Source organism: Stegostoma tigrinum, chromosome 22, assembly GCF_030684315.1.
Source record: "Stegostoma tigrinum isolate sSteTig4 chromosome 22, sSteTig4.hap1, whole genome shotgun sequence".
In the NCBI taxonomy this organism is placed as follows: domain Eukaryota; kingdom Metazoa; phylum Chordata; class Chondrichthyes; order Orectolobiformes; family Stegostomatidae; genus Stegostoma; species Stegostoma tigrinum.
The window spans coordinates 53,348,972-53,371,417 of record NC_081375.1 but is presented as its reverse complement, the minus strand read 5'-3'; the positions used below and the strand labels follow the sequence as shown (position 1 = coordinate 53,371,417).

The 22,446-nt window shown below is 52.9% G+C and overlaps 1 protein-coding gene across 1 annotated transcript in view; it reads left to right on the top strand.

Annotated features, from left to right (window-relative positions):
• Positions 1-7,888: 7,888 nt before the first annotated feature.
• Positions 7,889-22,446, top strand: part of fads6 (fatty acid desaturase 6) — a 40,237-nt gene continuing 25,679 nt past the window's right edge. Inside the window, exon 1 of the mRNA XM_048555306.2 lies at positions 7,889-8,101. Coding sequence (XP_048411263.1) covers positions 7,945-8,101 — 157 coding nt within the window. The 5' untranslated portion in view covers positions 7,889-7,944. The remainder of the gene's footprint in view (positions 8,102-22,446) is intronic.

Here is a 22,446-nt window from a genome sequence, read left to right as displayed (position 1 = left end):
GAAATCATATAATCCCAACAGTGTGGAAGCAGGCCATTCAGCCCAACAAGTCCACACTGACCATCTGAAGAGTAGCTCAGGCAGACCCGGCCTCCCTTACTCTATTCTTGCTTTTCCCATGACTAACCCACCCAATCTACACATCCATGAACACTCTGGATAATTTAGCATGGCCAGTCCACTCTAACCCGTACATCTTTGGACTGTGGGAGGAAACCCACGCAGACATGGAGGGAATGTGCAAACTCCACACATACTGTTGCCTGAGAGTGGAACTGAACCCAGGTCCCTGGGGGGGGGGGGGGGGGGGGGGTGGGGCAGCAGTGCTAACCACTGAGCCACCCACCAATCGGCATTTCCCCCCAAAACAACTGGTCATGACCCTGCTGTTCTGAGGAAGAAATAACAAAGCTCAAGTGGAACATGTTCAATCCTGGAGAATGTCTCATGGCAAACTGTGCTTCATACAGTAAACCTGCTCCCCAGGGGTCAGGTTGTGTCACCTGGTTCACCGGTGCCTTCATGAGCAAGTTCCCAGTCTAATATAGAGCTGTACTGACTAAGGTGCACATTCGGTCTCGCATCAGCTCCCAACACCCAACTGGAATTCTGCCAGACGTAGAAGAGATCAGCCAGTTGAGGGGATTCTGGTGGGTTCCAGTGTCTGACTGCTGAGCCCAGCCCCCGGATGGTCTCCTGGATTGTCCATGTGCTCAACTCTGTTTACTTCGTGCACACAGGTATAATTTGTGGGGAGACGGAGTGTGGGGAAGGGGCAGTGAGGAGGAAGGGATCATGCTTAAAAATGACAGACAACCACAACACAAATGGAAAAGCAAAGGCAAAGTTAAGCAGAAGATAGTCTTCACAGTGAGATGTTCTGACATATTGGGACTGGGTAGAGGAATGCATGGTCAAACTCAGACCTATGTGGCAATGGCTAAGTTAATGCCTTGCAGTAATAATTATGTGTACGATGTTACAACTCATGCCAGTCTAAATGTTTTTGCGAATTAAAAGCTTTACAAATAACAGCTTAATTGTGTGGTTTTACTCATTGTTTCGATGGTGACCAGGATTAGGGACCATGGATCAACAACAGCTGGAATTTTCCAGCACCTCTGTAATGGTAAAACAGGGCCGTTATCAGTCTATTGTTAACACTGACCACCGAGACAATATGAGGACACATGACTAAAAGTTCGATCAAAAAGTGGAAATTGAAGGAGAGCTTTAAACAAGGCGAGGGAGACAACCACTTTGCACAGGAATTTAAGAGATAAAGAGCCCAAGCAGCAGTGTGCCCCTTCTGTGGGTCAACAAAACTAGCAGCAGCACTATTAAGCAGAAAGAGGTGAGTGCACTGGCCTCAGACGGTGGAGTCGCAAGAGGAGTTCTGAGAAATGAGGAGGGCTAGGTCACAAAGCTGAAAGTAAGGGGGGAACTTTAAAATCGAGGCACAGTGGTGAGCACCAGAATAACAGAGCAAAGGGGATACAGGAGTGCCAATTTATCTAGGGGGGCATGAGGGACTCTCGGAATGGTTACATCCACAGAGGAAAAAAAACACAAGAGGGAATATATGCAGAATATAACACAGAGGATGAAGTCAGAATCAGCATTCCGGGTGTGGGAGATAATCCGGTTCCGGGTGTGGGTGAAAACCCAGATCCGAGTGTGGGTGACAATCCCGTTCCGGATGTGGGTGATAATCCCGTTACGGGTGTGGGAGACAGCTCCGTTCTGGGTGTGGGTGATAACCCCGTTCCGGGTGTGGGCGATAATCCCGTTCCAGGTGAGGGTGAAAATCCCGTTCCGGGTGTGGGTGATAATCCTGTTCCGGATGTGGGTGATAACCCCATTCCGGGTGTGGGTGATAACCCCATTCCGGGTGTGGACGATAACCCCGTTACGGGTGTGAGGGATATCCCCGTTCCGGGTGTGAGTGATAATCCCGTTCTGGGTGTGGATGATTACCCCATTCCGGGTGTGGGTGATAACCCCATTCCGGGTGTGGACGATAACCCCGTTACGGGTGTGAGGGATATCCCCGTTCCGGGTGTGAGTGATAATCCCGTTCTGGGTGTGGATGATTACCCCATTCCGGGTGTGGATGATAATCCTGTTCCGGGTGTGGATGATTACCCCATTCCGGGTGAGGGTGATAATCTCCTTCCGGGTGTGGGTGCTAACGCCGTTCGGGGTGAGGGTTATAACACCGTTCCGGGTGAGGGTGATAATCCCGTTCCGGGTGTGGGTGCTAACGCCGTTCGGGGTGAGGGTTATAACACCGTTCCAGGTGTGGGTGATAATCCCGTTCCGGGTGGGGGTGATAACCCCATTCCGGGTGTGGATGATAATCCTGTTCCGGGTGTGGATGATAATCCTGTTCCGGGTGTGGATGATTACCCCATTCCGGGTGTGGGTGCTAACGCCGTTCGGGGTGAGGGTTATAACACCGTTCCGGGTGAGGGTGATAATCCTGTTCTGGGGGTGGGTGAAAACTCCGTTCCGCGTATAGGTGATAACCCCATTCCAGGTGTGGGCGTTAATCCCGTTCCGGGAGTGGGTGATATCCACGTTCTGGGTGTGGGTGATAATCCTGTTCCGGGTGTGGCTGTTAATCCCGTTCCGAGTGTGGGCGTTAATCCCGTTCTGGGTGTGGGCGTTAATCCCGTTCCTAGTGTGGGTGATAATCCCGTTCCGGGTGTGGTTGTTAACCCCGTTCCAGGTGTGGGTGTTAATCCCGTTCCAGGTGTGGGTGATATCCACATTCTGGGTGTGGGTGATAATCCTGTTCCGGGTGTGGGTGATATCTCCGTTCCGGGTATGGGTGTTAATCCCGTTCCGGGTGTGGGTGATATCCACGTTCTGGGTGTACCTGATAATCCCGTTCCGAGTGTGTGTGACAACCCCGTTCCGGGTGTGGGTGATAACCCCGTTCCGGGTGGGGGTGATAATCCCGTTCCGGGTTTGGGTGATAACCCCGTTCCAGGTGTGGGTGATAAACCCGTTCCAGGTGTGGGCGATAATATGCAAACACAGTTGTAACTACACACTTCCCAGCGTACAGAGATAACACACATTCCCAGCGACAAACAAATACACACAGACTGTCAGCTCGCTGCACACACACGCACAATTACATACAGATGTTACAGGCAGTGGTGGCATTCCTCTGGGCACACAGACACAATGGCAGCTTGCACACGCTCAGACACTAACTAAGTACAGTTCTAAGGAGACAGCAAATTTGTCAAGAAATATCATTTATATTTTCAAATATAGGGGCTGTCGGACCTCCATAGTGTTCAGGGTTTGGATGCGGAGGGTTTAGTTGTGAGCGTACAAGAAAATGTTTTGATTCAGTACGTGAACGTACCTACTGGGGAAGGTGCAAAACCTGACCTACTCCTGGGAAATAAAAACCGAAAGAACTGCGAATGCTGTAAATCGGGAACAAAAACAAAGTTGCTGGAGAAGCTCAGTTTTTGTTTTTGGGAAATTAGGCAGGGCAGGTGACCGAGGTGTCAGTGGGGGAGCTCTTTGGGCCAGTGATCATAATTCTATTAGTTTTAAGATAGTGATAGAAAAGGACGAACCAGAGCTAAAGGTTAAAGTTCTAAATTGGAGGATGGCTAATTTTGATGGCATTAGGCAAGAACTCCAAAAGTTGATTGGTGTTAGATATTCGCAGGTAAATGAATGGCTAGAAAATGGGAACCCGGCAAAAGTGACATAACAAGAGTTCCCAGGGACAGTATGTGCCTTTTAGGGCGAAGGGCAAGGATGGTAGGTCTAGGGAATGCTGGATAACGAGAGAAAGTGCGATTTTGGTCAAGAAAAGGGAGGAAGCATATGTCAGGTATAGACAGCAGAGATCGAGTAGGTTGATCTCGAGTTACGATACTTACTTTGGGTAGATGTAGAGGGTGCAAGACGTCACAAGTTCAAATCCCAGACTAGGCCTTGCTATCTGCAACTCTGCCCTCTGTTAGGGGGCGGCACAGTGGCTCAGTGGTTAGCACTGCTGCCTCACAGCACTGGGGACACAGGTTCGATACCACCCTCAGGTGACTGTGTGGAGTTTGCACATTCTCCCCATGTCTGGGTGGATTTCCTCCCACAGTCCAAAGATGTGCAGGTTATGTGCATTGGCTGTGCTAAATTGCCCATTGTATCTTGGGTGAGGAATGCAGGCATAGGGTAAGGAGTGAGTCTGAGTGGGTTGCTCTTTGGAGGGTTAATATTAGCCAAATGGCCTGCACCTGCATTGTAGGGATTCTGTGAGTGAATTCCAGAGCAGTATAAGGGGAGTAAGTGAAATCTGGAGGGCTAAAGTGGGACATGAGGTATCCATGGCAAATAGCATTAAGGAAAATCCAAAGGGATTCTACAAATACACTAAGGATGAAAGGGTAACTGGGGAAAGAATAGGGCCCCTTAAAGATCAGCACGTCCACCTATGTGTGGAATGGCAGGAGATAGGGGAGATACTAAACAAGTATTTTGCATCAGTGTTTACTGAGGAGAAGGATATGGATGCTAGAGAACTTGGGAAAATAAATAGCAACATCTTAAAAAGTGTCCAAAATACAGAGGAGGATGTGCTGAATGCCTTAAAGTGCATTGAGGTGGATAAATCCCTGGGACCTGATCAGGTGTACCTTAGAACTCTGTGGGAAGATTGGGATGTGATTGCTGGGCCCCTTGCTGAGATACTTGTATCATCGAGAGCCACAGGTGAGGTGCCGAAAGACTGAAGGTTGGCAAATGTGGTGTTATCTATTTTCTAACGGTCTGTGTCCATTTGCTCCCTGCCCATCCATGTACCTGTCCAGATATATCTTAAAAGATGCTAACGTGTCTGCGTCTACCACCTCCGCTGGCAACGCGTTCCAGGCACCCACCACCCTCTGTGTAAAGAACTTTCCACGCATATCAAATCACTACAGTGTGGAAACAGGCCATTGAGCCAATCGAGTCCATACTGACCCTCCAAAGAACATCCTATCCAGACCCACCCCCCCAACTTACCCGGTAACCCTGCATTTCCAATGGCTAGCCTACCTTACCTGCACAACCTTGGAATGTAGGTGGAAACCCACACAGACACAGTCATTCACCTGAGTCAAACCCAGGTCCCTGGCACTGTGAAGCAGCAATGCTAACCACTGAGCCACCATGCCTCGACATACACAAGCATTCACACATACACACTCAAATACTCACAGACACAGAGTCACAGAAGCACACACACAAATATACACATAGATACACACACAAACACATACACACGCACTCACAGATACAGACTCACAGAAACACACACACAGATACACACACAAACACATACACACACACACACACACAGACACATGGAGATAGCTCTGTGTCACAGGTAGCTCAGGCTAAGATTTAAATGGCTTATTCTTGCCTGGGGAATGTCTCACAGTGGAAGGTGGCTGACAGGATTCATAATAATTGCTCCTAAGTCAATTGCTGAAGATCCCACAGCGGTGTTGTGTAAAAGGTGCAGTTAGACTGTCTCTTCGACCAGTGTTTATTCTCCGATCAAAGTTACTCCTGATCTGGAGTGGGTTCGTCCCTCTGGTGAAACACTGCCCCCTGCAGTTTCCAGCGGGGAGCTCCACCAGCACACTGCCGGAGAGAGCACCCATGGCATTGGGAAGACTTTATAACATGGGGATCGGTGATTTCGGTGTGCAAATCAGAACAGAGGCCAGCAAGTGCTTTAGGATTGCCAGGATCTATGAACCATGTAGGAAGGGAAGCCATGTGGAATTCAGGAGAAAAGCAGGGAAGTTTTTCCCAGTCTCCTGGTCATTATTCATCTCTTTAACCAGCTTCACTGAAAAACTGATTATTAAGTCACTTTCGGTGGATCTTGCTTTGCAAACATTAGCAGGGAACTGTGCCCACACATTAAGGAAGTTGCACTTGAATGGAAACTTCCCCATTAAGGACATCCTGAGCTCAAGGAAGGCAACTCACAGCCTTCTTCAGAGAATGTTTTATGACATCCAATTGTTTCCCAATCATTATTAAATATAATTCAGACTCATCAATTAATCCTCACCACTCCCAGCTGCAGTTGGATTTGAACTCACAATCCGCCCATTGCCTAGCTCCCATTCCACACCATTCCCAGCTACAATAGCAGTGTGGAGGAATCCAGGCTGGGGAGGGCAGGGGGGAGGCATTGTCACTGAAACAACGGTCTCTCTTTCTCTCTGTCTTTGAAAACCTCCTCGATTGGCCTCTTCTCCCCCCACTGAGGCCTGTCCATTCTGCCCGACTGTGCAGCGAGCTGTGGTGTCGAGCCCCCATCAGCAGGCTCTTGCCCTCGCTGGCCGCCCCTCTGTTTGAAGAGGATGGCACTCTGGGCTGTAACATCTTGCTGTGGGCTCTCCCTGTGTCACCAAGGAAGGACTCTGGGAGAAGCCTGCAGCAGCTTCTAGTTACCATGGCCCTTGCTGATGTGCGCACTGTTCATACAAGTTAGTGCCAATTTTCTGTGGACCCACAATGACCATAAGGCCTAAGAACAGAATCAGGCCACTTGGCCCATCAAGTCTGCTCTGCTGTTCTAGCATGGCTGATGTTTCTCAAACCAATTTTCCTGCCTTCTCCATGTAACCCTTGATCTCCTTACTAATCAAGAACATATCTATCTCTGTCTTACATACTCTCAATGTCTTGGCTTCCACAGCCCTCTGCAGTAATGAGTTCCACAGATTCACCACCCTCTGGCTGAAGAAATTCCTCCTCATCTCAGTTCTAAAGGGTTGTCCCTTCATTCTGAGGCTGTCCGCTTGGGTCCTAATCTCTCCTACTAGTGAAAATATCTTCCCCATTTCCATTTTGTCCAGGCCTCTCAGATGTCTGTAAGTTTGCTCTTTGCCCCAAGTGGCTTTCGATCTTTCAGCTGGTCAGTTTTCTTTCCTGTTGATGTTGAGAGTTTTTTGGGGTCACTCTTTCCTGCCTCCCTCTGGCTTTGCTGTCCCACCAAGGATTGAAGAGACACTGAATCAGTTAGGACTATACTCTCCGGAGTTTTGAAGAATTAGGAGCAGGGAATCTTGTCGAAACTTATAAAATTCTAACAGAACACAACAGGATAAATGCAGGAAGGCTCCCACTAACCACATAAGATTTTCTGTGCCAAATGGGCTGGAATTCTCCTCTATTTGCTTCCCCCTTAGTCCTAACCTCCTCTCCCTCCCAACCCATCAGTCTGTCATCTTAAACTCCCTCAGATGATTCTCCCTCTCTCTATCTTGCCTCTCTCTTCACCCTCGCTCCCTCCCCTATCCCATTCTCTCTTCACAATCCCTCCTGTGTCCCTCCAACCTCCTCTGTCCCCTCTCCCTCTGCCCCTCTCTGTCTCTCGTCCTCCTTCTCTCTCCCTCTGTCTCTCTGCTCTCCCCTGGACCCTCCTTCTCTCCTTGCTCTCTCTCTCTCTCTCTCCCTCTCTGTCTCTACCCCCAGTCTCTCTCCCTTTCTGTTCACCTCTTTCCCTGTGATTCTCCCTCTATCTCCTCTCTCTCTTGCTCTCTCTCTCACCCTCCTGTTCCCCGTCTGTCTGTCCCCCTTCCTCTCTCTCTCCGCACCCCTTTTCTCCTCTCTCCCACCTCTCCTTTCCCCCCTTCCACTGTCTCTGTTCCTCTCTCTGCCCCACTCTCCCCCCTTTCTTCCCTCCCCCTCTCTCTTTCCATCCCTGTCTTCCCCTCTCCCTTCCCACCCTCTCTCCCTCTCCCCCCGACTCCCTCTCTCTCCCCCACCCTGCATTTCCTCCCTCCATCCCTCCCTCTCTCTCTGTGCCTTGTGCCCTCCCCCGGGGCCGTCCCTCCCTATGTGTGTCCCTCCCCCTAACCCCTGCTGGGTTGTGGTGAAGTGCGGGGTTGCCTCTGGCTGGTGCTGATGGAGCTCTCAGGCAGTGAGCCGCAGCCACGGGGTGATAGTCGAATGCAGGAGCTGACCTCCCTGGTTCAGAAAGTGACCCAGAGCAGCAGCTGGTGGCAGAGGCATGGTGTGGACTGGGCCTGGCTCATCCTGGCACTGAGTGTCAGCCCGGCAGGTCAGTGAGCAGACAGCACTGAGAGAGTGTCAACCTGGTTCACAGTGAGGAACTGTATGTGTGTGTGTGTGTGTGTGTGTGTGTGTGTGTGTGTGTGTGTCTGTGTGTGGGTATGTGTGTGTGTGTGGGTCTGTGTGTGTGTGTACGGTTCTGTGTCTGTGTGTGTGGGTCTCTGTGTGTGTGAGAGTGTCTGTGTGTGTGTGGGGGGGTCTGTGTGTGTGTGTGTGTGTGGGTCTGTGTGTGTGTGCGTGTGTGCGTGCGTGTGTGTATGTGTGTGTGTCTCTGTGTGTGTGTGAGAGGGTCTGTGTGTGGGGGGTCTGTGTGTGTGTGTGTGTGTATCTCTGTATGTGTGTGAGAGGGTCTGTGTGTGTGGTGGGGTCTGTGTGTGTGTGTGTCTAGCTGTGTTTGTCTGTGTGTGTCCATGTATGTGTGCCTGTGTATGTAAGAGATAGTGACCCTCAACCCCTATCTCAATTTGGGAGAGTGAGAGAGTGTGAAATAGAGGAGGTTTTCACGTGAGATTATGAATGTTAATGTGTGTGTGAGTGTGCATCTGTGCTGGTAATTGTATGTGTGTCTGTGTTTCCATGTGTGTATGTGTGTGTGTAGGAGTGTGAGAAACTGTGTGTGTGTAAGAAACAGTGTGAGGGAGTATGTTCATGTCCTTGTGTGTTTTTGTGCATGTGCGACAGTTTATGACTGAGTCTGTCTATGTGTGTGTGAGTGTGTGTGTGTGTGTGTGTGTGTGTGTGTGTGTGTGTGTGTCTCTGTCTGTGTCTGTGTGTGTGTCTCTGTCTCTGTCTGTGTGTGTGTGTGTGTGTGTCTCTGTCTCTGTCTGTGTGTGTGTCTGTCAGTGTCTCTGCCTCTGTCTGTGTGTGTCTCTGTCAGTGTCTCTGTCTCCGGCTTGGTGTGTGTCTGTCAGTGTCTCTGTCTGTGTATGTGTCTCTGTCAGTGTCTCTGTCTCTGGCTTGGTGTGTGTCTGTCAGTGTCTCTGTCTATGGGTGTATCTCTGTCTGTGTGCGTATCTCTGTCAGTGTCTCTGTCACTGGCTTGGTGTGTGTCTGTCAGTGTCTCTGTCTATGGGTGTATCTCTGTCTGTGTGCGTATCTCTGTCAGTGTCTCTGTCACTGGCTGTGTGTGTGTCTCTGTCTGTGAGTGTGTCTGTCAGCGTCTCTGTCTGTGTGAGTGTGAGTTTGTGCCGTCGATAATTGAGCTGTCAGGCTGCCTGGGGATTTATACAGAGGTCTGGCTGTGTACGGCTCCGCAGAGTCAGACAGAGAGAAAGAGAGTCCCTGTTAAATCTCAGTGATCTCTGTGTCATTGCCAAATCACATCGAGCAGTGTTTGGCTGAAGAGAGGGTTCAGTAACATCAAGGACAGACAGTCCAAGCTAAAAGGTCAAAGAGAAAATTCCAGAACAAATTGGAACTTTGTCACAGAACTCAGAGACATTCTCACACAGTTAATTAAATCAGGGACAAAAATGACCTTTAGCACTTAGTCACAACTGAAGGATCCACTCACATTCAGCCAGGATCCGCTCGAAGGTTCCAGAGTCAAAAGTGAGGGGTCGGGAGCAGGGAGTGAGGGGTCACAGTGTGAAAGGTCAATGTGTGATGGGTCAGGCAGTGAGAGGTCATGGGGTGAGGGGTCAGGGAGTGAGGGGCAGGGAGTAAGGGTTAGGCAGTGAGAGGTCATGGAGTGAGGGGTCATGGAGTGAGGGATCAGGGAGTGAGGGGTCAGGGAGTCAGGGTCAGGGAGTGAGGGGTCAGGGAATGAGAGGTCAGGGAATGAGGGATCAGGGAGTGAGGGGTCAGGCAGTGAGAGGTCATGGAGTGAGGGTCAGGGAGTGAGGGGTCAGTGATGAGATCAAGGAGTGAGGGGTCAGGCAGAGAGAGGTCATGGAGTGAGTGTCAGGGAGTGAGGGGTCAGGGAGTGAGGGGTCATGGAGTGACGGATCAGGGAGTGAGGGGTAGGGAGTGAGGGGTCATGGAGTGAGGGATCAGGGAGTGAGGGTGTGAGGGTCAGGGAGTGAGGGATCAGGGAGTGAGGGGTCAGGGAGTGACGGATGAGGGAGTGAGGGGGCAGGGAGTGATGGATCAGGGAGTGAGGGGTTGGAGTGTGAGGGATCAGGGAGTGAGGGGTCAGGGAGTGAGGGGTCAGGGAGTGAGGATCAGGGAGTGAGGGGCCAGGGAGTGAGGGTCAGGGAGTGAGGGGTCAGTGATGAGATCAGGGAGTGAGGGGTCAGGCAGTGAGAGGTCATGGAGTGAGGGTCAGGGAGTGAGGGTTCAGGGAGTGAGGGGTCATGGAGTGACGGATCAGGGAGTGAGGGGTCAGGGAGTGAGGGGTCATGGAGTGAGGGATCAGGGAGTGAGGGTGTGAGGGTCAGGGAGTGAGGGGTCAGGCAGTGAGAGGTCATGGAATGAGGGTCTGGGAGTGAGGGGTCAGGGAGTGAGGGATCATGGAGTGAGAGGTCAGTGAGTGAGGTCATGGAGTGAGGGATCAGGGAGTGAGGGATCAGGGAGTGAGGGGTCAGGGAGTCAGGGTCAGGGAGTGAGGGGTCAAGGAATGAGAGGTCAGGGAATGAGGGATCAGGGAGTGAGGGGTCAGGCAGTGAGAGGTCATGGAGTGAGGGTCATGGAGTGACGGATCAGGGAGTGAGGGGTAGGGAGTGAGGGGTCATGGAATGAGGGTCTGGGAGTGAGGGGTCAGGGAGTGAGGGTGTGAGGGTCAGGGAGTGAGGGGTCAGGGAGTGACGGATGAGGGAGTGAGGGGGCAGGGAGTGATGGATCAGGGAGTGAGGGGTCAGAGTGTGAGGGACCAGGCAGTGAGGGGTCAGGGAGTGTCAGATCACAGTGTCAGGGGTCAGGGAGTGAGGGATCAGGGAGTGAGGGGTCAGGCAGTGAGGGGTCAGGCAGTGAGGGATCAGGGAGTGAGGGATCAGGGAGTGAGGAGTCAGGGTCAGGGAGTGAGGGGTCAGGGAGTGAGAGGTCAGGGAGTGACTGATCAGGGAGTGAGGGGTCAGGCAGTGAGAGGTCATGGAGTGAGGGTCAGGGAGTGAGGGGTCAGTGATGAGATCAGGGAGTGAGGGGTCAGGCAGTGAGAGGTCTTGGATGAGGGTCTGGGAGTGAGGGGTCAGGGAGTGAGGGTCAGGGTGCGAGGGGTCAGGCAGTGAGGGTTCGGGGAGTGAGGGGGCAGGGAGTGAGTGGTCAGTGATTGAGATCAGGGAGTGAGGGGTCAGGGAATGAGGGGTCAGGCAGTGAGAGGTGATGTGGTGAGGGTCAGGGAGTGAGGGACACGGAGTGAGGAGTCAGGGAGTGAGGGGTCAGGGAGTGAGGGGTCAGACAGTGAGGGACCAGGCAGTGAGGGGTCAGGGAGTGTCAGATCACGGAGTCAGGGGTCAGGGAGTGAGGGATAAGGGAGTGAGGGGTCAGGCAGTGAGGGGTCAGGCAGTGAGGGGTCAGTGATGAGATCAGGGAGTGAGGGGTCAGGCAGTGAGAGGTCATGGAGTGAGGGTCAGGGAGTGAGGGGTCAGGGAGTGAGGTTCAGGGAGTGAGGGGTCAGGCAGTGAGAGGTCTTGGAAGGAGGGTCTGGGAGTGAGGGGTCAGTGATGAGATCAGGGAGTGAGGGGTCAGGCAGTGAGAGGTAATGGAGTGAGGGTCAGGGAGTGAGGGGTCAGAGAGTGAGGGGTCAGGGAGTGAGGTTCAGGGAGTGAGGGGTCAGGCAGTGAGAGGTCTTGGAATGAGGGTCTGGGAGTGAGGGGTCAGGGAGTGAGGGTCAGGGTGTGAGGGGTCAGGCAGTGAGGGTTCGGGGAGTGAGGGGGCAGGGAGTGAGGGTCAGGGAGTGAGGGGTCAGTGATGAGATCAGGGAGTGAGGGGTCAGGCAGTGAGAGGTCATGGAGTGAGGGTCAGGGAGTGAGGGGTCAGAGAGTGAGGGGTCAGGGAGTGAGGTTCAGGGAGTGAGGGGTCAGGCAGTGAGAGGTCTTGGAATGAGGGTCTGGGAGTGAGGGGTCAGGGACTGAGGGTCAGGGTGTGAGGGGTCAGGCAGTGAGGGTTCGGGGAGTGAGGGGGCAGGGAGTGAGTGGTCAGTGATTGTGATCAGGGAGTGAGGGGTCAGGCAGTGAGAGGTGATGTGGTGAGGGTCAGGGAGTGAGGGACACGGAGTGAGGAGTCAGGGAGTGAGGGGTCATGGAGTGAGGAATCAGGGAGTGAGGGGTCAGGGAGTGAGGAGTCGAGGAGTGAGAGGTCTTGGAGTGAGGGATCAGGGAGTGAGGGGTCAAGGAGTGAGGGATCAGGGAGTGAGGGGTCAGGCAGTGAGGAGTCAGGGAGCGAGGAGACAGAGAGTGAGGGTCAGGGAGTGAGGGGCCACAGAGTGAGAGGTCAGGGAGTGAGGGATCAAGGAGTGAGGGGTCAGGGAGTGAGGGGTCAGGGAGGGAGAGGTCATGGAGTGTGGGGTCATGGAGTGAGGGTCAGGGAGTGAGGGGTCGGGGAGTTAGGGTTCAGGGAGTGAAGGTCAGGGAGTGAGGGGTCAGGCAGCGAGAGGTCATGGAGTGAGGTGTCAGGGAGTGATGGTCAGGGAGTGAGGGGCCAGGGAGTGAGGGAGCAGGGAGTGAGGGGGCAGGGAGTGAGAGGTCATGGAGTGAGTAATCAGGGAGTGAGGGGTCAGGAAGTGACGGATGAGGGAGTGAGGGGGCAGGGAGTGATGAATCAGGGAGTGAGGGGTCAGAGTGTGAGGGATCAGGGAGTGAGGGGCCAGGGAGTGAGGGTCAGGTAGTGAGGGGCCAGGGAGTGAGGGGTCATGGAGTGAGGGATCAGGGAGTGAGGGGGCAGGGAGTGACGGATGAGGGAGTGAGGGGGCAGGGAGTGAGGATCAGGGAGTGAGGGGCCAGGGAGTGAGGGTCAGGGAGTGAGGGGCCAGGGAGTGAGGGGTCAGGGAGTGAGGATCAGAGAGTGAGGTGCCAGGGAGTGAGGGATCATGGAGTGAGGGTCAGGGAGTGAGGGGTCATGGAATGAGGGATCAGGGTGTGAGAGGTCATGGAGTGAGGGGTCAGGGAGTGTAGGGTCAGGGAGTGAGGGGTCAAGGAGTGATGGATCAGGGAGTGAGGAGTCAGGGAGTGAAAGGTAATGGAGTGAGGGGCCAGAGAGTGAGGGGTAAAGGAGTGAGGGATCAGGAAGTGAGGGGTCAGGGAGTGAGGGGTCAGGGAGAGAGAGTGCATGGAGTGTGGGGTCATGGAGTGAGGGGTCAAGTAGTGAGAGATCAGGCAGTGAGGGGTCAGGGAGTGAGGGGTCATGGAGTGAGGGTCAGGGAGTGAGGGGTCATGGAGTGAGAGTCAGGGAGTGAGGGGTCTGGCAGTGAGGGGTCAGGGAGAGAGGGGTCAGGGAGTGAGGGGTCATGGAGTGAGGGATCAGGGAGTGAGGGGTCAGGGAGTGGGGTATCAGGGAATCAGGGGTCTGGGAGTGAGGGGTCAGGGAGTGAGATGTCATGGAGTGAGGGATCAGGGAGTGAGGGGTCAGAGACTGAGGGATCAGGGAGTGAGGGGTCAGGGAGTGTGGGATCAGCGAGTGAGGGGTCGGAGTGAGGGATCGGGGAGTGAGGGGTCAGAGACTGAGGGATCAGGGAGTGAGGGGTCAGGGAGTGAGACGTCATGGAGTGAGGAGTCAAGGAGTGAGGGATCAGGGAATGAGCAGTCAGGGAGCAAGGGATCAGGGAGTGAGGGGTCAGGGAGTGAGCGTCAGGGAGTGAGGGGTCAAGGAGCGAGGGATCAGGGAGTGAGGGGTCGGAGTGAAGAGTCAGGGAGTGAGGGGTCAGGCAGTGAGAGGTCATGGAATGAGGGATCAGGGAGTGAGGGTTCAGTGACTGAGGGATCAGAGAGTGAGGGTCAGGGAGTGAAGGGTGAGGGAGTGAGGGGTCAGGGAGTGAGGGTCAGGGAGTGAGGGGTCAGGGAGTGAGGGTCTGGGAGTGAGGGGTCAGCGAGTGAGGAGTCAGAGAGTGAGGGATCAGGGAATCAGGGGTCTGGGAGTGAGGGGTCAGGAAGTGAGAGGTCATGGAGTGAGGGATCAACGAGTGAGGGTGCGGAGTGAGGGATCAGGTAGTGAGGCATCAGAGACTGAGGGATCAGGGAGTGAGGGATCAGGGAGTGAGGGGTCCGAGACGGAGGGATCAGGGAGTGAGGGGTCAGGGAGTGAGAGGTCATGGAGTGAGGGATCAGGGAGTGAGGGGTCAGACACTGAGGGATCAGGGAGTGAGGGGTCATGGAGTGAGACGTCATGGAGTGAGGAGTCAAGGAGTGAGGGGTCATGGAATGAGGAGTCAAGGAGTGAGGGATCAGGGAATGAGCGGTCCAGGAGCAAGGCATCAGGGAGTGAGGGGTCGGAGTGAAGAGTCAGGGAGTGAGGGGTCAGGGAGTGAGGGTCAGGGAGTGAGGGGTCAGGCAGTGAGAGGTCATGGAATGAGGGATCGGGGAGTGAGACGACATGGAGTGAGGGATCAGGGAGTGAAGGTTCAGTGAATGAGGGATCAGGGAGTGAGGGTCAGGGAGTGAAGGGTGAGGGGTCAGGGAGTGAGGAATCAGGGAGTGAGGGGGTAGGGAGAGAGGGGTCAGGCAGTGAGGGGTCAGGGAGTGAGGGAGCAGGGAGTGAGGGTCAGGGAGTGAGGGGTCAGGCAGTGAGAGGTCATGGAGTGAGGGTCAGGGAGTGAGGGGTCAGGAAGTGAGGGTCTGGGAGTGAGGGGTCAGCGAGTGAGGAGTCAGGGAGTGAGGGATCAGGGAATCAGGGGTCTGGGAGTGAGGGGTCAGGGAGTGAGAGGTCATGGAGTGAGGGATCAACGAGTGAGGGGTCGGAGTGAGGGATCAGGTAGTGAGGTGTCAGAGACTGAGGGATCAGGGAGTGAGGGATCAGCGAGTGAGGGGTCGGAGTGAGGGATCAGGGAGTGAGGGGTCAGAGACTGAGGGATCAGGGAGTGAGGAGTCAGGGAGTGAGACGTCATGGAGTGAGGAGTCAAGGAGTGAGGGGTCATGGAATGAGGAGTCAAGGAGTGAGGGATCAGGGAATGAGCGGTCCGGGAGCAAGGCATCAGGGAGTGAGGGGTCGGAGTGAAGAGTCAGGGAGTGAGGGGTCAGGGAGTGAGGGGTCAGGCAGTAAGAAGTCATGGAATGAGGGATCGGGGAGTGAGACGACATGGAGTGAGGAATCGGGAGTGAGGGTTCAGTGAATGAGGGATCAGGGAGTGAGGGTCAGGGAGTGAAGGGTGAGGGAGTGAGGGGTCAGGGAGTGAGGGATCAGGGAGTGAGGGGGCAGGGAGAGAGGGGTCAGGCAGTGAGGGGTCAGGGAGTGAGGGGTCAGGCAGTAAGAAGTCATGGAATAAGGGATCGGGGAGTGAGACGACATGGAGTGAGGGATCGGGAGTGAGGGTTCAGTGAATGAGGGATCAGGGAGTGAGGGTCAGGGAGTGAAGGGTGAGGGAGTGAGGGGTCAGGGAGTGAGGGATCAGGGAGTGAGGGGGCAGGGAGAGAGGGGTCAGGCAGTGAGGGGTCAGGGAGTGAGGGAGCAGGGAGTGAGAGTCAGGGAGTGAGGGGTCAGCCAGTGAGAGGTCATGGAATGAGGGTCAGGGAGTGAGGGGTCAGAGAGTGAGGGATCAGGGAGTGAGGGTTCAGGGAGTGAAGGGTCATGGTGTGAGGGATTAGGGAGTAAGGGGTCAGGGAGTGAGGGTTCAGGGAGTGAAGGGTCATGGAGTGAGGGATTAGGGAGTAAGGGGTCAGGGAGTGAGAGGTCATGGAGTGAGGGATCAGTGAGTGAGGGGTCAGGGAGTGACGGATAAGGGAGTGAGGGGTCAAAGAGTGAGGGATCAGGGAGTGAGGGGGCAGGGAGTGAGGGGGCAGGGAGTGAGGGGTCAGTCAGTGAGGGGTCAGGGAGTGAGAGGTCATGGAATGAGGGGTCAGGGAGTGAGGTGTCAGGGAGTGAGTGTCAGGGAGTGAGGGTCAGGGAGTGAGGGGTCAGAGAGTGAGGGATCAGGGAGTGAGGGGGCAGGGAGTGAGGGGGCAGGGAGTGAGGGGTCAGTCAGTGAGGGGTCAGGGAGTGAGGGGGCAGGGAGTGAGGGTCAGGGAGTGAGGGGTCAGGGAATGAGGTGTCAGGGAGTGAGGATCAGTGAGTGAGGTGTCAGGATGTGAGGGGTCAGGGAGTGAGAGGTCATGGAGTGAGGTATCAGGGAGTGAGGGTCAGGGAGTGAGGGATCAGGGACTGAGGGTCAGGGAGTGAGGGATCAGTCAGTGAGATGTATTGGAGTGAGGGATCAGCGAGTGAGGGATCAGGGAGTGAGGTGTCAGGCAGTGAGAGGTCATGGAGTGATCCTCAGGGAGTGAGGGGTCAGGGAGTGAGGGTCAGGGACTGAGGGGTCATGGAGTGAGGGATCAGGGAGTGAGGGGTCAGGGAGTGGGGGGTCATGGAGTGAGAGGTCATGGAGTGAGGGATCAGGGAGTGAGGGGTCAGGGAGTGAGGTGTCAGGCAGTGAGGGTTCAGGGAGTGAGGGATCAGGGAGTAAGGGGTCAGGCAGTGAGAGGTCATGGAGTTTTGGTCAGGGAGTGAGGGGTCAGGGAGCAAGTGAACAGGGAGTGAGGGGTCAGAGTGAGGGGTCAGGGAGTGAGGGTCAGGGAGTGAGGGGTCAGGGATTGAGGGATCTGGGAATGAGGGGTCAGGGAGTGAGGGATCAGGGAGTGAGGGGTCAGGCAATGAGGGGTCAGTGAGTGAGGGGGCAGGGAGTGAGGGTCAATGAGTGAGGGGTCAGGGAGTGAGGTGTCAGGGAGTGAGTGTCAGGGAGTGAGGGTCAGGGAGTGACGGATCAGGGACTGAGGGTCAGGGAGTGAGGGATCAGGGAGTGAGGGATCAGTCAGTGAGATGTATTGGAGTGAGGGATCAGCGAGTGAGGGATCAGGGAGTGAGGTGTCAGGCAGTGAGAGGTCATGGAGTGATCCTCAGGGAGTGAGGGGTCAGGGAGTGAGGGGTCAGGGAGTGAGAGGTCATGGAATGAGGGGTCAGGGAGTGAGGTGTCAGGGAGTGAGTGTCAGGGAGTGAGGGTCAGGGAGTGAGGGGTCAGGGACTGAGGGTCAGGGAGTGAGGGATCAGGGAGTGCGGGATCAGTCAGTGAGATGTATTGGAGTGAGGGATCAGCGAGTGAGGGATCAGGGAGTGAGGTGTCAGGCAGTGAGAGGTCATGGAGTGATCCTCAGGGAGTGAGGGGTCAGGGAGTGAGGGTCAGGGACTGAGGGGTCATGGAGTGAGGGATCAGGGAGTGAGGGGTCAGGGAGTGGGGGGTCATGGAGTGAGAGGTCATGGAGTGAGGGATCAGGGAGTGAGGGGTCAGGGAGTGAGGTGTCAGGCAGTGAGGGTTCAGGGAGTGAGGGATCAGGGAGTAAGGGGTCAGGCAGTGAGAGGTCATGGAGTTTTGGTCAGGGAGTGAGGGGTCAGGGAGCAAGTGATCAGGGAGTGTGGGGTCAGAGTGAGGGGTCAGGGAGTGAGGGTCAGGGTGTGAGGGGTCAGGGATTGAGGGATCTGGGAATGAGGGGTCAGGGAGTGAGGGATCAGGGAGTGAGGGGTCAGGCAATGAGGGGTCAGTGAGTGAGGGGGCAGGGAGTGAGGGTCAATGAGTGAGGGGTCAGCCAGTAAGAGGTCATGGAGTGACAGATCAGTGAGTGAGGGATCAGGGAGTGAGGGGTCAGGCAGTGTGAGGTATTGGAGTGACGGATCAGGGAGTGAGGGGTCAGGGAGTGAGAGGTATTGGAATGAGGGATCAGGGAGTGAGGGTCAGGGGGTGAGGGGTCAGGCAGTGAGAGGTCATGGAGTGAGGATCAGGGAGTGAGGGGTCAGTGAGTGAGCGTCAGGGAGTGAGGGGTCAGGCAGTGTGAGGTATTGGAGTGACGGATCAGGGAGTGAGGGGTCAGGGAGTGAGGGGTGAGGGGTCACAGTGTGAAGAATCAGTGTGTGATGGGTCAGGCAGTGAGAGGTCAGGTAGAGAAGGGTGAGGGAGTGAGGGGTCAGGGTGTGTGGGGTCTGGGACTGAGGGTTCAGGTAGTGAGAGATCAGGAGTGAGGGGTCAGGGAGTGAGGGGCCATGGAGTGATGGATGAGGAGTGAGGGGTCAGGCAGTGAGAGATCAGTAGTGAGGGGTCAGGGAGTGATGGGTCAGGAGTGAGGGGTCAGGGTGTGAGGGATCAATGTGCGAGAGATCAAGGTATAGAGTTCAGGATGTGAGGAGCCTGGCTGTGAGAGGTCAGGGTGTGAGGGGTCAGTAAACAAGGGGTCAGGGTGTGAGGGGTCAGCTTGTGAAGGGGCAGGGTGTGGGAGATCAGGGTATGAGGGATCAGAGTCTGAGAGATCAGGGTGCAAGGGTCAGGGAGTGTGGGGTCAGGTAATGAAGGGTTAGGAAGTGAGGGATCAAGGTGTGAGAGATCAAGGTATAGAGTTCAGGATGTGAGGGGCCAGGGTGTGAGGGGTCAGGAAACAAGGGGTCAGGGTGTGAGAGGCCAAGATGTGAGAGGTCAGGGTGTGAGGGGTCAGGAAACAAGGGGTCAGGGTGCGAGAGGCCAAGATGTGAGAGGTCAGGGTGTGAGGGTCCAGGAAACAAGCGGTCAGGGTGTGAGAGGTCAAGATGTGAGAGGTCAGGGTGTGAAGGGTCGGGGAACATGGGGTCAGGGTATGAGAGATCAGGGTGTGAGGTGTCAGCTTGTGAAGGGGCAGGGTGTGGGAGATCAGGGTATGAGGGGTCAGAGTCTGAGAGATCAGGGTGCAAGGGTCAGGGAGTGTGGGGTCAGGTAATGAAGGGTTAGGAAGTGAGGGATCAAGGTGTGAGTGATCACTGAGTGAGAGATCAGGGTGTGAGGGGTCAGGGAGTGAGGAGTGAAACATTGGGTATGAAGGGATGTAGAATGATCTGTGAGGGGTCTATGAGCAGGGTGGGCCTAAGATTCTGTTCATGGACATTGTCTGGTAAACCCCAAAACAAACTGAAAGAGGCTGGGCTCATTGAGATGACTCTATAGTTAAATCACTGACCCCTTGCAGACCTGCAAAAACAAGCCTCAATGATTCAGTAAAGTGTGGGAGGGGAGAATCAAGGGATAGGGGAGAGTGTGAGAGGGGTAGAGTTGAAGAGGGGAGATTCGGGGTGAAGAGGAGAGTGGGGGGGCAAGGGGAGGGTGAGGAGGAGATTGCAGGGAGGGGTGAGAGAGAGAGAGAGATAGGGAGAGTAAGGAGTCTAGGCCAGATGATATTGGAGTGATAGTAATTTCTATTGAGGAGCCATGATTGAGAAGAAAATTCCCTGGTCTAGAAACTGCAAAACAAACAGTATTTATTTATTCAGAGTAGTAATCTCTCGTGAAGGACATTTATCACATTGAGGGTCCCTCAGATGATGATTTGGGGTGACTTCCTGGGGCGAATTCCTTTGTGACTGAAATGTAGGAGATTAAGGGTCCTCCAGATTAGCCAATACCCAGTTGAGCAGGAATAATGTCCTCAGTGAAGAACATGCATGAAATCAAAAATATCCCACCTATAGCTGGCAGGGTCAGGAACACAAACATGTTCGACAGTTCTTATGACAAAGACCTACCAATCCCCCAAGTCTGTAGAGAATGCATTCACGAAGAACCTTCAACCTACCTGAATTAGTGAAATCAGAAACTTTCGAGTAGGTGGGGTATTTGTAATTGTTATATATATGGATGTGTAAATGGTGATAGTGAGGAAATAAGCTTGGGATAGGGATGTTGTATAAGGTAATGGCTCTGCAGGGTTAATGTTAGGGACTGCTTTAAGCTCTACCAATTGATGATGGCATTAGGAGTTGGGTGGGGAAGGGTGGAAATGTTGGAGAGGACACACCTGTTACTCCAGGGCTGCTCATGGCTGATTTGATTTAATTTGGTTTGAACTATTGTTGTCACATGTACCCAAGTACAGTCAAACGTTCTATTTTGCCAGCAATACAAGTTTACCCTTGCCCAGTCACAAAGGAGGTCATAGTGTCATACAGACCGGTCCAAACAGTCCATGCCAAACATAATTCCAAACTAACCTAGTTCCCCTGCCTGCTCCTGGCCCATATCCCACCATTTGTAATCTGGGCAGGAAGAATCCAGAGCAGCCGAGCATGAGAGAGAATAGCAGTTCATCTGTCCATAGAATACGGTCATGTTACCTGAAACAGCAGAAGGGAATGAGGATTTAATTGAGAGTTGAGAGAGGTGAAAGCTCAGAGCAGGAGTGAAGATAAGACAAAGAAGGACGGGAAATACTGAGATGTGACTTAGTGACAGAGACAGATTGACCCCGGCATTGTGAACAGGGAAAGGATGGTACAGTATTTAGCCAAATGTAAGAATCATGTCTTGCTATTTTTGTGAGTTAAAAACCTGCGGTCCAAAGGAGAAAATAAGGATTTATCAGGATGGCCATTCAATTTCAAACCAGAAAATTTGATTGTAACCTATTGAGAACTTATTTCTTCGTGACTATGGCTTCTGAAAAACGCAGATGATCAGGAGCCAAGGGCTTGGCTCTCAGCTAATGGAGCAGGTTGGTACTGGAAACAAGTCACAGTGAACAGAGAGAGAAAGACACTGAAGTGGGTGCTGTTGTCCTCCCCAGCACAAGCTGTCTGTCTCTGCAATAAAAGGTGAGGTTTAAATTGGAAGAAAGCTGGTTACCTTTCCTGCAGCAACTACTATGAGCTGACTTTTGAAGTGAGAAATCAGAGACAGTTTCCAAATGAATACCAGCGAAAGTTAATGGAATACCAAAGTTCTGGCGAGCTGAAGATAGATCATCTCAATATTGGAATCGAGAAGCAAAGATCAGTTTCTTTTTCTTACCACTATCAGTAATCTATGTATCCCACTTGTTTGTCTGTATATGTGTGTGTGAGGGGACGGTGGTTTATAAGGCATTAGAGCTTTCAGTTAGTGGTGTTATATGCCAATGGTTTACATCTGTTTACTTGTGGCTATAGTCTAATTATTTACAATAAATAATCATTTTTGTTTGGTACTCAAACATGGTCCATGATTTCTATCAGTTTGGTCTGAAGTCAGATAAATTGAGTGTGAACTTTTTAAAAAGTTAGCATTCGGTTAGACTCTGAGACTGGCACCGTCTGATTGAGGGTACACTACCTCAGTGGGTTGTAACACAAAGAAAAATGTCCAGTCCATTGTAAAAACATTTCAGACCTGGTAAGAGACTGGTAGCAGCAGGAGCGGTAGGAACGCCTTGTAGGAGAAGGCGAATGAGTTACTTCAAAGCTGAGAAATCACAAGGTGACGGGTGGGAGGAAAAGTCTCAGGTGCAGGTTCTGCTGGTGTGTGAATGGACAATGGCGGCTCCATGAGTAAAGTTAAAATCCCTGGTGGGTAAAGGAAAACATTTTTAAAAAGGCACAGTATTGCAGGCTGGAGAAACAGAAAGTAAGGAAAGCTCAGATCAACAATAGCACCACAAGACACAGCTACAGTAAGCCATAAGATGTCGGGAGTAGATGCAGGCCATTCAGCCCACTGAGTCTGGCCCACTGCTATTTAATGACAGATAATCCCCATAACCCTCAATTTCCTATCCGATTAAAAATCTGCCACTCTTAGGCTTGAATATGCATAGAAATCAATAGAAGCAATTTAAATTGATGCCGCAAACCCAGGGACATTGCAAAGCCAGAGTTAACTGAATAAAAGGGTAAATTGGAAGCTGCAGGACTAATGGGCAAAGAAAGTTAGGAAACTTTACAATGACTTTTGAAAAAGTGGGAGACCCTTCATTAAAACATTTTAAAGCATTTATTTAAAACGTAGAGAACGGGAGTCATCCAGGAAAAGGCTAAGGAAGAAATGGGATGATCATTAAAGTCACAGAGTGTGTGAATAAGACGGAAAAAATATGCTAAAGAAGTGAATTAACCTCTAAAAGCTGTGAATTGCAGGAGCCAATTAGTAAATGGTGATTGAAGTGGACGTTGTTTTATTGAAGCTGCAGGCAACAGGAACAGTACAGTAAGGCTGTTAAGGAAATGGGAATGATTTGCTAAGGCTGTCAACAGTGGGATCCATCCAATGGAACTGCTGAAATGTGGGAAATCCCTTCCGTGCAACAACTGCTCTATAACTGCAAAATGAAGGCCTTCACTGAATAATCACATTAAAAAGACACAACTAAAATAATTTTGCCAGGAAGATTTAATTTCAGAGATGAATCAAACAGTTCACAGAGCTGGATATCTGAAGAAAACAATCCTTGGGATCACAGGATTACTTCCAAACTGGATACTAAATAACAAGCTGAACAAGTCAGTATTCTTTTGTAT